At 39.3% G+C, this 17311-nt stretch overlaps 1 protein-coding gene across 1 annotated transcript; it reads right to left on the reverse strand.

Moving 5' to 3' along the window:
• Nucleotides 1-455: 455 nt before the first annotated feature.
• LOC311081998 (E3 SUMO-protein ligase ZBED1-like) lies at nucleotides 456-17099 on the reverse strand (the record flags this gene model as incomplete). The annotated part of the gene is made up of 5 exons (XM_084112749.1): nucleotides 456-905; nucleotides 1146-2419; nucleotides 16530-16613; nucleotides 16713-16858; nucleotides 16969-17099. The coding sequence occupies 5 exons, from the start codon at nucleotides 17097-17099 to the stop codon at nucleotides 456-458; spliced, it is 2085 nt and encodes a 694-aa protein (XP_083968875.1).
• Nucleotides 17100-17311: the final 212 nt, after the last annotated feature.

Raw genomic sequence — 17311 nt, forward strand, 5'->3', positions numbered from 1 at the left:
CATCCTTATTTTTCAATTTTGCTTCACATGTATACAATTTTGTCAATAAATACAAGCAGTCAGATATATGAACTGAACCTTTAATTTTACCTGAAACACGCTTCTTGAATGTATCAAACATTAAATAAAACTCAAGTCTGGGCACAGAAGACAACAGCAGCATTAGATTAGAACACACAAATGTAAGAACTAAAAGTGCATAATGCAGGGAGTGTACTTAAATACTTATATAGTGCAGTGTACTTTCTTGCAAAACATTTAAATATTGACAAATGTATACATGAAATTAAATTACAAACCAAAATAAACAAGAGGCCAAACCTACTTGAATATAATCAATATACAAAAAACTAAATCTGCACTTCAGCAGTGTTTTTTAATACACAAAATAAAAGAAAACAAAATAACAGCACTGGGCAGTGGGCACTGGAACTTCCTGAAACATCACAAACTGCTCAGCATGTAGGAATTTGTAAGTTTTTCTTTAAGAACACTAACTGGTCCACATGCTCTGGTTTAAGAGTGCTTCTTTTAGCAGTGACCACATCTCCTGCTGTGGAGAAAACTCGCTCTGCAGACACGCTTGTGCCTGGGATACACAAGTATCGCTTTGACAGCCGAGAGAGGAGAGGAAACATGACCTCATGGACACACCACCAGTTCAAAGGGTCCTCAGTGAGAGGCAGAGATGGAGCTTTACAGTATGCCTCCATTTCCTCCTTAGCAAGGACATAGGGGGTCTTGGGTTCTACTGTACCTTCAGTGTCAGTGAAAGACTGTCCCAGCAAACTCACAAGCAGCGATGAGGCCTTTCGTTTGGGAGCAGCAGAGGGCCTGTCCTCCATGGAGGTTTCTTCTCCTGTTCCCTCGGGTGCTTCATCCACTTCTGTCATTCTAGGTGTACCCTGTGTTTGAACAACATATTTGAAAATACAATTAAACTAGGACAGTGGCAGTGCAGTCAGCCAATACAACAGCTCACATAATATATGAGGACTATAATTTTTTCCGTTTTAATAAAAATAAATAAAAATAATAATAAATAAATTTAAATTACTTAACATTTGAACAAATTTTACCTACTATTAATATTATGAGCTTTTAATTTTATATAGCCTTTTGTACAAGAAACATGATAGAATTACCTCCAAGGATGCAGCCTCCTCTGTCAGTGCTCTGTATACCTCCGATCTCTCCTCTTCTGTGAGAAAAGGCATTCCCTTAAATCGGGGATCCAGGGCAGAGGCTGTATGAAGGATCCTCTTCTGTGACTCACTGTTGTACCTCTTCAGGAGATCTGTTCTGATTGCATTCTTGATCTCATGGATCATGTGCGAGTCTCCGTTGGTGTCTGACATATTCTGGAGGAGTTGCGCATGTAGAGGAGCAACGAGGGAAACTGTCGGATTGCGCTCTTCTGACATCAGTGTTGTTGCATCCTTCATTGGCTTTAATGCCCTCACAGCATCCTCTGCATTTGTTACATCTGTTTCAGTAAGAGTGCACAGATCTGTCTCTCCTTTTCTGACTTCTGGTGACAGCAAGGTGGCACAAATTGCAGGTTGTTGTTCCAGGAACCTCTCGACCATGTCGTATGCACTGTTCCACCTTGTTGCAACATCAGTTATCAGTTTATGATTTTTCAGGCCAAGACATTGCTGTTTCACTTTTAGACAGTGGCTCGCTGTGGTGCTGCGATGAAAGAATGTTGAAATTCGTCGGATTCTGCCCAAAAGCCTGGAGAGCGCGCCCACTTTAAGCGCGCGCTGGGATGCCAGATTCAGCGTATGCGCGAAGCATGTTACGTGAGGGAATGTTCCGAGTTGAGCTGCAGCGATCATGTTCGACGCATTATCTGTTACAAGCACTACATCCTTATGTGATAACTGCCATTCATCCACGACATGAGACAGTAGCTCTGCCAGATGAGCACCCGTGTGAGACTCATAAACGGCTCTCGTTTGCAGCACATAAGACAAAATCTTCCAGTCAGCGCTAATGTAATGTGCCGTTATTGTCACATATGACTCTGTCGCGACCGAAGTCCAGGAATCACACGTTATTGCAACTCGATGAGCTTGGCTCATTGACGCCATTACCTGGGCTTTGGTTTCGAGGTAGAGTTCCGGGATAACTTTTTCTGAAAAGTGGCTGCGAGAGGGGAGCTTATATCGCGGCTCCAGTGTTGTTAACAGGTGGCGAAACCCGGGGTTTTCCACTACAGAAAAGGGCCGTATATCCTTTGCAATAAAAGATGCCACTGCTCTGGTAATTCTCTGCCCTCTCACTGAGTTTGGCGGCAATGTTGATATAAGTTGATCAATTTTTGGCTGAGCTGGATCCACAATGGCACTGACAGGCGTTTGCAGCTCGGGGTGAAAACGACTGACGTGATTTCTCATGTTGGTGGTATTACCTCCTGCATATTTTATTTTTGCATGACATGATTTGCACACAGCGTGTGTCTTGTCAAGGTCGGGCTTACCGTGTTGTTGATAAAAGCCAAAATGTGCCCAAATGTCGGCTTTTAAAGTGGTTGGAGCATTTTTTATTGCACGCTCTGGCGTTTCGCCTCCCTCTGCCATTGTATGCCGCGACTAAGAAGCACGCGGTGCTGACGTCAGAAATGCCTCAGTGCATTATAACCGGTTATGGGCTATTACTGAACCGAAACCGAATCGTCCTCGTCTGCATCGCGATGCACCGTAGAAACGATTAATTTTGACACCCCTAATATATATATATATATATATATATATATATATATATATATATATATATATATATATATATTGGTTTACTTCTCATATATACATTAATGCTATGTTTTAGGAAAACTTTACTTTTGTACCTATTTACTGTAAAACACCTCAACTACTTAGCATGCATATGAAATATTACCTTTTTAAGAAAAAAAAGAAAGAAAAAAAAAACATTAATGATGATCGAAATGAAATCTGAGTTGTTTCTGGATATTGATCTAGGTGTGAGATGCATAATTCTTCATCTGCTGGTTACAATTTTTTTTGCAGTTAATATTGCAGTTAAGTGTAATTACCACACACTTCCAGCAGAGGCTCCATAGAGATCCATTCCGATTTTTGGATGTGATTGACTGCTCTTGTAACAGCTTTTGTTATGAATAAATATATTTAAACATTTTAAAATACATTAAATCAGTATTTTTTTTGTTTGTTTGTTGTTATTTGAGGTCTTTTGAAGTGTCTTGTTTTTGCAATAATGCCACATAAATTTGCAGTAATGACAGTAAAAGAAAAGACTTGAATGCAGTTACATAATATTTCAATAATCCAAATGTATAAAATCATTAACTTTAGAATAAGAAACACATTTTTAGTACATAAAAGTAAATCCCCCCCCCCAACTATTTTAATTTCAAAGACATTCATTTCAAAGTGTTTTTTTTTTTTTTTTTTTTAAATACCTTCAGAACAACAAAATCAAGCCCAGTTTTGTGTGTGTATAGATAGATCATTTAGAAAAAGTCACAAAATCTTATTGCACTGAGATGAAGGAAAACATTTTTTTTTTTTTTTGGTTCAAAAAGTTGATTGGGTCATATTGACCCCAAAGGACAAATTGGGGTTCGGTCCTGGAGGGCCACTGTTATACTGTTATGTTTGTTGTGTTTTATTTTCTGAGAGTGCAAGCATGATATTGAATCATCATCATCACGTTGTAACATAAATTAAATGCCATTATCATTGATTTTTGGATGAAATAAAAAAAAAATGATGGGTGTAAAAGTGATGTTGATTCAATGCAGTTAACATTGACACATTCACATTGATTTAACATTGTTTTGATGGTTGCTTGCTATCTGGTACCCTCATCAAACACAGCTAATCAATGTCTCCATGATTACTAGAAAGATACAGGCAGGAGAGTTTATCAGGGTTGGAGATAAACTCTGCAGGACAGTGGCCCTCCAGGACCGAGTTTACCCATCCCTGGTTTTCTTTATGAAGCATGTCACCGTTATTGAGATCGGTATATTTTTATGTTTTTTTTTTTTTTTTTTTTCAAATAAATGTCTATGACTCCTAAGCGAATTGAGATATTTTCACCAAAATTGATACACAGATGTATGGGCTCACTCTGAGGACACACACACGTATCGTTAAGAAACTCGGTATGAGTCATCGGCACCATGCCTTGAAGGTACTCAAAAAGTTTCAGGGCAGCGCCACCATATGGTAAACAAGTTATAACAACATTTCCAAAAATGCTAATAACTTTTGAATAAATCTGGCTATTGAAGTGCTGCTGGTCTTAAATGATTCCTTGGGTCACATCGAGAACATCGATACCAAGTTTACCTTATTTGGCCGAACTTCCTGTCCGCCATCTTGATTTTTATTCAATACCTACTTTTTCAAACTCCTCCTAGACCGTTTGTCCGATTTTCAACAAAATTGAATCGTATCATCTACACACTGTGCCGAATAAAAGTTATGGATTTCGTGTCGATATACGAAACCGTTTTCGTATAGCACAGCAGCAAAATTGAGGCATGATGCCAAAATGACTTTTCAGGCTTTTTTTCTGCAATGCCTTGACATATTGACACCAAACTTTGTATGTGTCATTATCACTTCACTCTGACCACATCACATCGATTTAGTAACTGCGCCATCTATTGGTCGAAAGTGATAATCCATTAAATCATCTTATAAGTTACTGTATATATGATTTTTCAGCCATTTTCCCCAAATCCTCTTTAAATGTCTTTAATTGCTCATTGTTGCAGTTGGTCTGACACTTTCAGCCATGTTGGCATGTCTTGTCGTCTTCTTGCGCTTGGCCCCAATAATTGCTCCTTGCAGCTATATTTGTAAAGTGTTACCGTTTTTTCCTCACTTAATGCAAACAACACACTCTCCAGAATAAACTATTAGTCTATATCAGAGAGCTGTTCAAATCACTGACACACTCTTGTAGAACTGAAATAATCTTGACTGTTTTTCTACCCCCTCTTTCCACCACAAGGACCATTTGGAGTCCCCAAAGACACAGATAGTGATCAAGGCCTGTAGGCCAGAATGTTTGTATTTTGGGGGTCGATGAATTGTCACACCTTTAGTACAGTGGGGGAAGTTCGAATGATCTGATTGGTCAGTTTAAACGTATCATAGTTGGGTTAAAGTCACACGGTCAGGAAAGGATAAAAAAAGATTGAAACTGTTGCTCTGTCTATTTTTATGCTCTCTTTTTATGCTCTGGTTCTCTTTCTTGGGGCTCTCTCTCTTTACTTCCTTTCTTTGTCTCTTACTCTCTCTCTCTCTCTCTCTCTCTCTCTCTCTCTCTCTCTCTCTCTCCCTCTCTCTCAACATTTACATTCTGGCTAAGATTAATGGTATAAGTTATCATCATCTCATACTATTTTGTGACTTTTAAATATAACTATAACCATATTATGTCATTAAATCTTTTCAATTACAAATAATGTGCTAAATAGCTTTGATTTGGTATTGACTTGATATATAGTATAATAGTGCTATCTATTGCAATACAATATTGTCACTCTCAACGCTCTCCCACATATTAATCTATTGTAACTGCGCTTATTTCCGTCATTGCTATAAGTAACAGTGGGTGGAATAGACAAGAAATGTACAGTTTTATACCATTTTTCTTTAGTCATTCGGCAGTCTTGCAGCTTGAACCTCTGCAGGAAATTCACCTTACGCCCGTTTCACACATACTCCGTTTGCAGTGCGTAGTGCTTTCACATATGCTGCGTTTGCAGTACTGATCCGCGGCTGTACCACAAACACATTTACTCACTATTTGTATTTCAAATCCAGAAGTTATCAGCAACTTTTATTTAAAAAAAGTTTTGTCAGCATTGTGATTCTCTTTGTATGCATATACACTCTTTGATAGACACAATTTAAACAATGTATTATTCAATGCTACTTCTATATACTGTAGATGTATATTAAGTTGCTCAAGCAAGTGTTAAAATTTTAACCATGTAGCCTACTTATCTTAAAATCGCAAAAAAATTTAATTAAAACTTCAAATTGACAAAAACATCCGACTCATGCCTTTTCTTTTGCATTTAAATGTTAATATAATAAACCTTACATGTCTCAAAGGACTTGTTTTTCCACCTCCATGAATGAGACAAGTGTTGTTCATTATGTCGCCTTGTTGAGGTAAATTGCTTTACCCCGGTCTTAAAGTAAAAAAGGATGACTGTCAAAAATAGTAGTATTAAATTAAATCAATTTATGGAGAGATTATTATATTTTCATGTCAATCTGTGTACATTTTGACCACGAACCATGCTGTATACGCACTGCACCTTGAACGGATCGCCGGACCGTCGGACTGCATCCGCATGCAGTGTGAAAGCTCTAACCTGTTAACATGGGTGCGGAAAAAAATATGCACCGCATAAACAGCAAACACATTTGCGTTGTGGCAACGTATGTGGCACATTGCATTTCTGCTATGGCAATGTCGCTGTCTACGTGCTCGCAACATTGTAACAACGTAGAATTGTAAGACGCGCCAGGGCTGTAGCAACGTTGTTGCGCAACATTCAGCAACTGAGAGACGACGTTCTGGCCATTTCTTTTTCTTTTTTTTCATGCTAGATATAGATATCCCCCATTTAGCATGTTTTGTGGTTCATTTTTAATTAGTCATATGTTAAAAAATTATATACTTTTTAAATATTGTTTATCCCTATTATTATTTATTGGCCTAACAGTAAATTCATTATAATTAACATCTGCAAGTGTACACTTTGAAATGTAAAAATGACATAGAAGGTTAGCTAATTCAACTTTATTAAAACTACTAATCAAATTGCACTTTCAAAAGTCATACATTTGTGAGAAAACAAAACAGGGAGTGGATTAACGTTAACTAGCATGAGGAGACATGAGAAAATTTAGCAAAGAAACGAATGAGATGTCAAATGAAAGGAAAAAATAAACAGTTGTGCAAGCAGATACTATTTTTTTTTTCTCTGTGCGTTTCCAAAAAAAAAAAAAGGAAAAAGCATTAACGTGCAACAAGTAGCCTAGGCTACGTGCTGAAATCAATTACTCATCATTTAAGTCATTTTGGCTTCATACTTTTGGCATAAAGTTATTACATATTTGTCATATCTGACCAGATGTTCAAATAAATGTCACATTAGACAAGGAAGTTGTAGGTTGTGTTTGAAACTTTGAATAATTACATATCTTATTTAACTGAGGTAAATTAAACGCAATTCTCACGTATGGATTGCTCGATGAAGAATGAGAGACGGCCCAATGGGCAGTTGAAATTTAAAAGTCTGATTTTCGTGCTTCAGGGCAGTGACGAGTACATATGTCGTCCAGTGGTTGTCCAGACACCCTAGGCATAACCTTAAGCAATGACCCTGAACGGTGGTTCAATGTCAACATTGTGACAACGCTGTAACAACCTTCACCACACAACGTAGTTATAGCAACCTTTTGGCCATGTTGTTAAAACGTTGTAAGAAGGTTGGGTACGTTGTGCAAACGTTCTGTGTTTGCTGGGTATGCACTGCAAACGGAGTATGTGTGACACGGGCGTTACACTCTTAATATGAAGATAATTCTTCATCATCAGATGTTTGAGTGACACTATGCCCAGTATCAGGAATAATACAGTATGATCTGTGTGTATCAATACACAACTCTGAGATCACAACGTGAATGTGTGCAAGAATAAACTGAGCATGTTCAAATGAACTCTTTCCAGGCTAATTCCACTAAATGTCTTTAGAGAAAATACAGATTTCTTTACCTGTGAGAAGTGAAGAGAGAATGATCAGTCCCAGCACACACAGATCACACTTATCAGACATTTTGTGTTTCTGTCAGTCTTCCTCTTCATTATATATAGTTACAGCTCTTCCTTTAAACATAATCAGCTCCTCCTCTGGTTGGTAACTTCCTCAGAGTAATTGTTATGTGTCTTTTTTTTTTCTTTTCATTTACACTTTTTTTCCCATCACATCACTTACACATTGTGTTGCTATATGTGTGTGTACCATGATGCTTTTATTAGGCTACTACGTTTGTGCTTGTGAAACCACAAATTCACAACTTTGCACTGACAGATGTGTCAAGATCACACTTCATCTATATATACACAGCAAAAACTCCAGTGTTAAATTAACTCTCCTGGGAATTTATTTCAGACCACACTCAAAAGTGTTAAAATAAGGGTACATTAACCCTCTGGAGTCTGAGGTGTTTTTGGGGCCCTTGAGATGTTTTGACATGACCTGACATTTGTGCTTATTTCAGCTACTTACAACATACTATTGGCCAACCTGTAATTTTGTTGTATTCAGCACAAACTCTGCTACAATAATATGTGAGCAAAATGGATGTACATGTTTGCATTTTATAGAAAAAAAATAATTATGCGTGGTTAGTATGTTTTGGGAAAAACATTGTCACTGCAATAAGGCCATTTAACACATACTGAATAGTTTTCCATAAGACTTTGGAATTACTATTCTTGTAGGCTAGAATTTTTTCTACAAAAAGTTACTAAACTTTTGTTTTTTTATAAAAAAAATATTTTTATTCAAAGAATCCTGAAAAAACTATTACAGGTTATAAAAAATATATATTAAGCAGCACAACGGTTTCCAACACTGATTTAAAACTCATTTCCGTTTTCTGTGACACACCACAGAGCTCTGTTATAAGTTGCTCCATAAACTCTTTATGTGACAAGTTACCATGTAGCTCTTTGTGCACAATGAAAGAGTTGGTGGAAGCAATGTCCAAGAAGTGTAGAAAAATCTTACTGTACCACTTCATGGTTATGTGCTGTGTTGTGTAGTACTGTATCAGCTGATCAGACAGGTCAACACCCCCCATGAGTTTGTTGTATGCAGTCACAGGTGCAGGACATGGAAATGTCTTTGTCCTCCATGTATCTTGTGTTTTCACCCTCCTCTGCGCAGTGTCTCCTGAATAAGCAGAATGGATGTTTTTTGTCATTTCACACAAGAATAGGTAGGCTACTTTTATATTATGACGATGTAAACACAATTAGGCTACATTTCATCTGTAAAATATTACGTCTATGCACTTACTCGGTATGATTTCTCGATCCACTGAGAACTGAAGGTTCACATTCCTAAAAAACAACATCAAAATAAAACTTTTAGCATACATTATACAAAGTAAACTGCTGAGCAAGTGATGGTTATGGACAAACAATGTAGTTGATGGGCCATAGAACGGAGAAATATCTATTTATGGGCCATAGACCGCGTCACCGCGAGTATCTGTTGATGGGTATCCGCACGCATTTAGTGACACACGCAATGAACGGATCGTTCGCGAACGACACACATCACTACATTTCAAACATTTACACCTGTATTCACAAACATCTGTGCATAAGGCAGTATTGAAGCGTGTCTTAGGCTAACCAAAATCGAGCATTTATATAAAATTATAATGTAGACAGTAGGCTATATCACATATTTTACCGGAGGCTGAAACATATTTGCACTAAATCACATTAGTAGATATTTGCAAACAAGCTACATTACGCATAAAGAAGTATTTTAGCATTATTTCAGTGTCATAAGCTAATCAAAACTGAGTGAAATATATATGAAGTAGGCCTATATAAATTTAGCACTGAAAGGTTGCCTACCAGTCTAGTTCACATTTTAACATGTTTCTGTCTATTTACAGATGCATATACATGTACGATATTAGGCTTAGTTCATGTTTTTACTCCAAACTCATTTCATAACATACATTTTAATCTGGCACGACCAGTTTAACATGTCTTACCTTAAAAATCTTCTCATCTTCAAATCGCGTTCTTCTGAGGTAAATCCCAAGGTAAACAGCACAGCACAGCACAAGGTAAACAGCACAGCACAGCACATCTTCAAACTCGATGAAAAGCAGAGAGGAGTAAGTTACCGAAGTCTCTTATTCTTTGTTTTGAGGTGATGAGGGCGTTTACAGGTCTGCGTTCTGCCGCGTGGATCATTTGCATGTCAATCGCTCGTGCGCACGTGGGTATGGTCACATTATAGTTAATTAGGATGTGTTTGAGAAACTGTACATGTCGCTGCTTTCTTACGGATTACTTAAACAGAGAATATTTGTTTTTTATATAATTTACATATTTTAAAAATAGAGACTCCAAGCGTTGTATAGACATGTGTTTTAAGTCTGTGTGACAAACATTCGCTGAGTTACAGGTCATTTTCTGTCGCGTTTCAGAATGAGTTTCACATTGAGAGAGAGGGCAGAACGCGCATCATGTTTATTTTTCTTTATTTGGCGAAAAGCACAACACTTTGTTTTTATTATGAGTATGCACAAAAAAAATACACACTTAACAGGATCGATTGATGTACAACACAAGCATATAAGATAAAAATTAATATTAGAATTTAGATTTTGTTTGCACTGATAAGGAAAAAAAACGAGCCTATCGCGCCAGCGCGACAGCCGACCTCAGGGGGTTAAAAAGTAAAAAAACTAAAGCAAACACTGATCACCATAACGGTGTGATTTTTCTTGTTAACATTAGGTGGCTTCAATAATTGTCAATTATCACTCAATTAATCACTGAATAATTAATTATAATTTAATTATATCTTAATTATAACTTTAACACTGCTTCACTGTTATGTTAACTCTCTTAGGGGCTGTTAACACAACACCCTTTTCAATGTTACACTTTTTACGTTCATTTACACGTCAATGGTGTTTTGCATGCCTGAGAACACAAATGTTTGAAAACGGGTTTCATGAGTTCATACTTGCATACAATTAGAGGGGGTAAATTTTAATGCGTATTTGGCGTGCTGTACGGGGGGAGGGCTCCGAGCTCGGAGTTTGTTATGGACCTAATGCCGCATAGAGATCACGTCGGCCGGATCGTGTTTCTCACGGTCACAAACTTGCTAATTCTGATTTTAGTCAGTGGATGTAGGGTTTGCTAATACCTCTAAAGTCGGTTGCCTACTGCTCACTCGTACAAAAAAGTGTAGTTTATTTTAGCCATTTCCATACAACTTGCTAAATCAGTGATAGACAGAAATCAAAAGGTCTTCAGATAATGTGCCTACTGCTCCGTTCATACATGCGCCTTTAGTTTGACCTACCTTAAAAAAGATTTGCGGTAGAATCAGCCTCCTTATAATTTACTAAAATAATGATTTCAGAATACTTCAGAATAAATCAAGATGTAACATTTATTTTGCCAGGCAGGCTTAAGCATCAATTAAAAGGATTAAACAGAATACACAATACAAAACTGATCAGCATAAAATACAAACATAATTCAAAACACCATATCAAAAATAGTTTAAAAGAGCCAGCATACCTGGCAATAGAGACACACAGCAACAGTGTGGGAAGTTCTGTTTACAGATGCTTCCTTGAGTGGTTTGCCAATTCCCTTTAAATACCCAAGTGGAACAAAAGTACAATAAACATCTAGCACCCAAATATTTATTCAGCTTTCGTTGGACCCTTTCTCGTGCCCCAAGTGGTCACGCCTGGGTTTGGGGGATAAAGATAAATGTTATCAACGATCTTTATTGGGGCATCTCCCACAACAGAAGAACAGGCATTGTTTTCTTTCTTTTTCTTTCGGGAATGAAACTCCTTTACCATTCGCACCAGAAGTATTTATTTTGACCTCTCATAAAACAGCTGGAGACAGTAGGTTTGTGTGTTTTGCATGACTGTGTGAGACCTGTAGGGGAAAAGATAGTGTGAGGGGTCAGGAACTCAGCATGGGGGGAAGAGATGAGATTGGGGCAGTTGTGTTGTGCTCTCTGTCCCATAGATCTCTTCTTCAGATTAGTGAGTTTTATTATTTTATTGCAGGTTCGAGTTCTTGAATTCAGTCTTAGTAAAAATCCATCCTTACAGTGGTTAGGACTAGAAGTTTGGAGAAGGGGTGGTGGAAGGATGCTGCTAAACTGTCAATGAATTGAGGTGAGACTGCTGAATATATATAAGGGCTGTCAAAATAATTTTTTAAAGTTAATTTTTTTCTCAGATTAATTAATCGAAACGTGTTAAAAAAATAACGCAGATTAATCCATTCCGCATTGACCTTTGACCCGGAGCCGTTCTAGCCACCATTCGACTGTAAAATGAAGGAGGGAGACGAGAACGCGCTGGCGCTGCCTGGATCATTGATTGGAACATTTACTTGTAAAAAACGGCCTGATGGAAGTGTTGATAAAAATAAAGTCGTCTGCAATGTCTGCAGCAAGGAATTTGCATATCACCGGAGTTCGTCAACTGTAAAGTACCACATCAATGCAAAGCATCCGGGAGTTAACGTTAATCCGGAGGTACGACCTAGCACGTCCCGTGATACCAACTCTAGCAGTCAACGTCATCTTCAAACCACACTGGAGGAAACACTGAAACGCAGACTTAGCAAATCAGTTTGTGACTGACTGAGCAATTCCCTTGTTAAATGGGTCGCTGTGTCCAGCAGACCAGTTTCGGTGATAGATAGGTGGTTAGCAGAGGTTTTGCAAATAGCTTCTTACATAACATAGAACCCGCCATCGCGAAACACCATTATGTTAAAAATCCAGCAGCTGTACGAAACAAAACAAAATGAGATGTATTGTTGATTGTTATGGCCATTGTTTGAACAGTGAAAATAATAATAAAAGAGTTTTTGAACTTTAATGTCACTAATGGTGATTATTCATTGATTCATTTGAATTGAAATATTTAAAATACTTTCACAGCGAAAATTATGTATGCGATTAATTTAGATTAATTAATCACGGAGTATGTAATTAATTAGATTACATTTTTTAATCGATTAACATCCCTAATATATATACTAAAGACCCCCCCCCCCCCCCCCCCCCCCCAAATGAGTGCCGAGTTTGGCGGGCTGGCATCTCGAGACGGGGCCTGGATGCTTGACCAGAAGGGCCCATGATGGCGGCTCACTGTGCCGGACTGACGGGCCCTGCTGGCCCACGAACGGGGAGCAGTTGTAATTTGGAACGACCAATCAGGAGAGTTTGCGCCTTTCTTGATGGGAGCAGTTCGTGGCAGATCGCGGATGGCGAACCGGAATGACAATTCCGGTCTATGCTTACGGGAAAGTTCTCGTTGTGTCCGCTGTGAGACCAATGCTCACTGGACAGAAAGAGAAAACAGGGAAGAGGAAGATGAGTACTTGACCGGGAGATTTTCTCACTGCGTCCGCTGTGAGACCAAATGCTCGCTGGACGGAAGAGAAAACGTAAGTGCTCTACCGGGAAAGTTCTCGCTGCGTCCGCTGTGAGACCAAATACTCGCTGGACAAAAGAGAAAACAGGAAAGAGGAAAATGAATACTCGACCAGGAGATTTTCTCACTGCGTCCGCTGTGAGACCAAATGCTCGCTGGACGGAAAGAGTGAGACCCCAGGTGGACGACCCAGGAGGTTTTAACCACGTCTATGGTTTTGAGCACGTCTATAAACTGAAACAAAACTCAGCGAATACTTGTCACACATTTATGAGCCATATATCTTTATAATCATTTAAGTGTGTACTTTTAAATGATCGGATTCAAACTGAAAACAAATATTCTCTGTTTAAGTAATTTGTATAAAACCAACAAGATGTCCAGTATCTCAAACCCTTGCTCATTAGTTTTAATTTGACCACGCACGCAAAAGAGATTCACATGCAAATCTCCACATGGAACGCAAACGCGCTCATTACCTCAAAAACAAAGCACGAAAAAACTTCACAAGTCTCTGCTTTCCGTCGAGTTTGGAAGACGCGCATGAGCTTACATTGGATTTACCTCAGAAGAAGAAGAACGCGATTTGAAGACAAGAAAGATGTAAGGTAAGAAATTCTTAATTATTAGTTAGTTATTGTTGCATAAACTTCACATTGCAGTTGAACTGTTGCTAGATATATGGTGAATATTATAATATTTAGACCCGTGTTTACTGTTACTATGTTTGTGGATATCTGCTCAAACGTAGATATGGTAACCATAATGTTTCATATTGGAGCGCGATCGCGTTTGAAAAGCAAAACGCACCAAACGGCTTCATGTTTTTACTATTATCTCATTTCATATCATCATAACGAATGGAAACATTTGAAGTAACATATGATAATCAATATATTTTTCTCTAGCTTAGTTGTTACTGAAATCTTTTGGAAGATTTATAGGCTGCTATAGGTTATTGTTATTATTATTTTATGCAGCACTGCGCATAGCCTAAGGCACAACAAACTTGGTGTTCATTATATTATATATTGTTGGAAACATTTGTGTGTGTGTGTGTGTGTGTGTGTGTGTGTGTGTATTCTGTGAATTTTAAAAAGCAACTTTAACAAGAAAAATCTAAAATGTATTCCCAAAATTGTGCAGGCCTTTCTCTTGATATCAATATGTTCACTTTTTTTTTTTTTTCAGGGCCCAGATGCCACTGAGTCCTGCTGACTCAGTCAGCATTCACATGAGTCTCTGTACATGAACATGGTAAAGTGAAAATCAAACACCTTGGAAATGAAAGGTATGTACAATGTTTTTAGGAATGGCACAAAGGTCTTGTATTTGGATCAGTGTGTTCAATAAGTGCTTTTTTGTCATTTGTTGTGTATCTTTGGATTATGTTGTGTTGTAAATAAATCCAAACAATCAAAAAGCCATTCTTTTTTAAATCTCCTCATTCTTTGTGCAAGGTTGCTCAGAATGATAGGGCCTGATAGCTCCTAATAGGGCCGTTAGGGGAGGGTCTTTGTCATTCTCAGGTGTGAAAAGGCTTACATATTAATGAGGTGATCACACCTCCCACATAAAGCTTTCTCACACAAAACACGTCGTACAAATTTTAAATCAATATATTGTCTTATCTGAATGAGCAGTCAGGGTGATTTTTATATAGTTTTGGAGCAAATATTCTAGGCTATGTGATACAATTTTCAAAAGTCTTGTGAAGAAATAATCAGTATGGGTTTCATGGCCTTATTTCAGTGAGAATTTTTTTTTTGTATTTTCACAAACCACGCATAAATGTCATTATCTCAAAACTACAAACTTTTACATACATGCTGCTGATATATTATTGTAGCAGAGTTTGTGCTGAATACAGTGTAATCAGACTTTAGCCATGAAAATGTCACAAGTAACAGAAATAAGCACAAATGTCAGAGCATGTCAGAACACCTCCAGAGCCCAGAAAACCCCTCAGACCCCAGAGGGTTAATCAATGAGGGTTTGGTGAGCTTTTTTAATGTGGAACCGGTTGGTCCTGATATAGCTTTGGAAAACATCTGAGGACCATCTCCCAAGGGCTTGGATCTAATGTTGGGAGAGGCCTTTTTTCATAGGTGCCATGAATCTGGATGGATAGGCATTACTTTGAAAGCAGATGTAATGTCAATTTTGGCAAGCCAAGCGCCCCGACCTGCGATTTTGATCATGTCGATTGCCTGATCTATGTCGTGGTATTTAAGCGAAAATTCGTTGAGAGGGATCAAGCTGTTTATGCTTGGGAACGGGGAATTGTGTGTGGCTGACAGGTCGATTATTAGGCGTTTTTTTACCTGAGAATTTTCTTGTAGCCACTCCAATGGGGCTAATACGAAACAGATTAAATGGAGGATAAGCCTGACTCGACTTCTTTTTTGATCAGATTGTCTACAACTTCAGGTTCTATGAGGGCGGATTGAAGATTATTACATATGATCTTTTGGGAGAGCGGGCATTCTAGGCCGGGTTTAAAGCCGTTCAGATAATGAGTAAATTCAGCATCCGGGTGATGAGCTAGTTTGAAGTGCATGCGCGAAATATTTACAGGAGTGGCCAAATAATTTTTTGATTTTTTATTCACAGATTTGTACACTGGACATACAATGCGGGCATGAGCACCGCCACAGAAGCTACAGATGTGCATGAACCGGCAGCGCGCTCTGTTACATTTACCCGAGTTAAAATGGTTACAGGGCTGTCTGCTTTCGTCGAAAGAGTCCTGGTTTGCGCTGGTGGTTGCTGCACAAGGTACGTAGCTGGTGGATTTAGCAGTGCTTGTTCCCAGGTAGGGAAGAGAGGAAGGGTTAACCTGTGGGCATGATGCAGTTGGGTGCGTCACTGCGAAATAAAGGTTTTTGCACCCTAAAAACACCCTGCTGTGGAGATCTGGGTCGAGTGCGCCCCAGTATGTACACTGGTTCCACTGTGCGACTCGCACGACACTTTTGCCTGAAAAAAGTTTATGGTATGTGTAGAAGTGCCCTCCCCCATAGGACAGCGCAAGCTCGGCTATGATTGCTAGATAATCATTCAGTTCGCGCCGCCGCCTGTGGTGGAAAGCTGAACAGATAATTTCAGTGAAACGAGAAAAGGCAATTGAAAATTCAGAAAATGAAAGAACGCGGGATGAGTTTGTGTTTTTCAGGGTAATGGAGAAATCCCCACAATCTATTTGGCGGTCTGGATTGGCTGCGGGGAGCAGAGAGAGAAGAGAAAAAAGGTCTACATCTGCACCTGAGAGGATCTGTACGCGGATGTTTTGAGAGACTGGTGGTGGTTCCATGGCGACGGCGTTGGATGGAACGGGCACCGGTGTTGCTGTGAAGAGAGCATGTTGAGATTTATGTTGTATGAGAAAGCTAGGAAGGGTATAAGCCGGGGCTGCAAATGTTGGCGGCGGCCTCACGCTTGGATTACCCGCTGTGGCTTGGAAAGGAAAGTTAGTTGGAGGATAGGAAGGAAAGGAAGGCTCGCTGAGGGCCGGATCTTGTGGGGGAGGACAACGATGGTGTCTGAGGAGGCGACTTTTGGGCCCTGCGGGCTTAGCTCTGCCTGTGAGCTGACTTGGGAGTTGGTGTGGACTTTGGAGAGTGGTTGGCTGACTGTAAGGTAGCGTACAGATCATCCAGCTCCACTTTATTCATTTTTCGCGAAGCCTGTACGTCCGAATTACCCAGCGCTTTTCTCAATCCTGCTACGGTCCACTTTCTGATAGGTGGGATCGTCGGGACAGCCGAGCGGTAGGAGGAGGCCGGGGAGGAAGATGGAAGTCTTGCCGGGGGCGGCTAGGACTGGCCTCGACATCTTGGCGAGCACAGGACTGTTCGAGCAGGCGTGCGGCCGCGCAAAAAAGCCTGGGGCTCAGGTGCGATGTCCGGTGTAGGAGGAATGGTCCTAGGGCCGGCGGAATGCGAAGGCAGATCTATGGGGGTGTTTGTTTCTTTGTCAGATGAAGAGCTTTGACGTTGCAACATGGTAGCAGAATGGCAAACCAAGATGCTGCTAAACTGTCAATG

This window comes from Abramis brama (genome assembly GCF_963993115.1).
Source record: "Abramis brama genome assembly, chromosome: 1".
Classification (NCBI taxonomy): Eukaryota; Metazoa; Chordata; class Actinopteri; order Cypriniformes; family Leuciscidae; genus Abramis; species Abramis brama.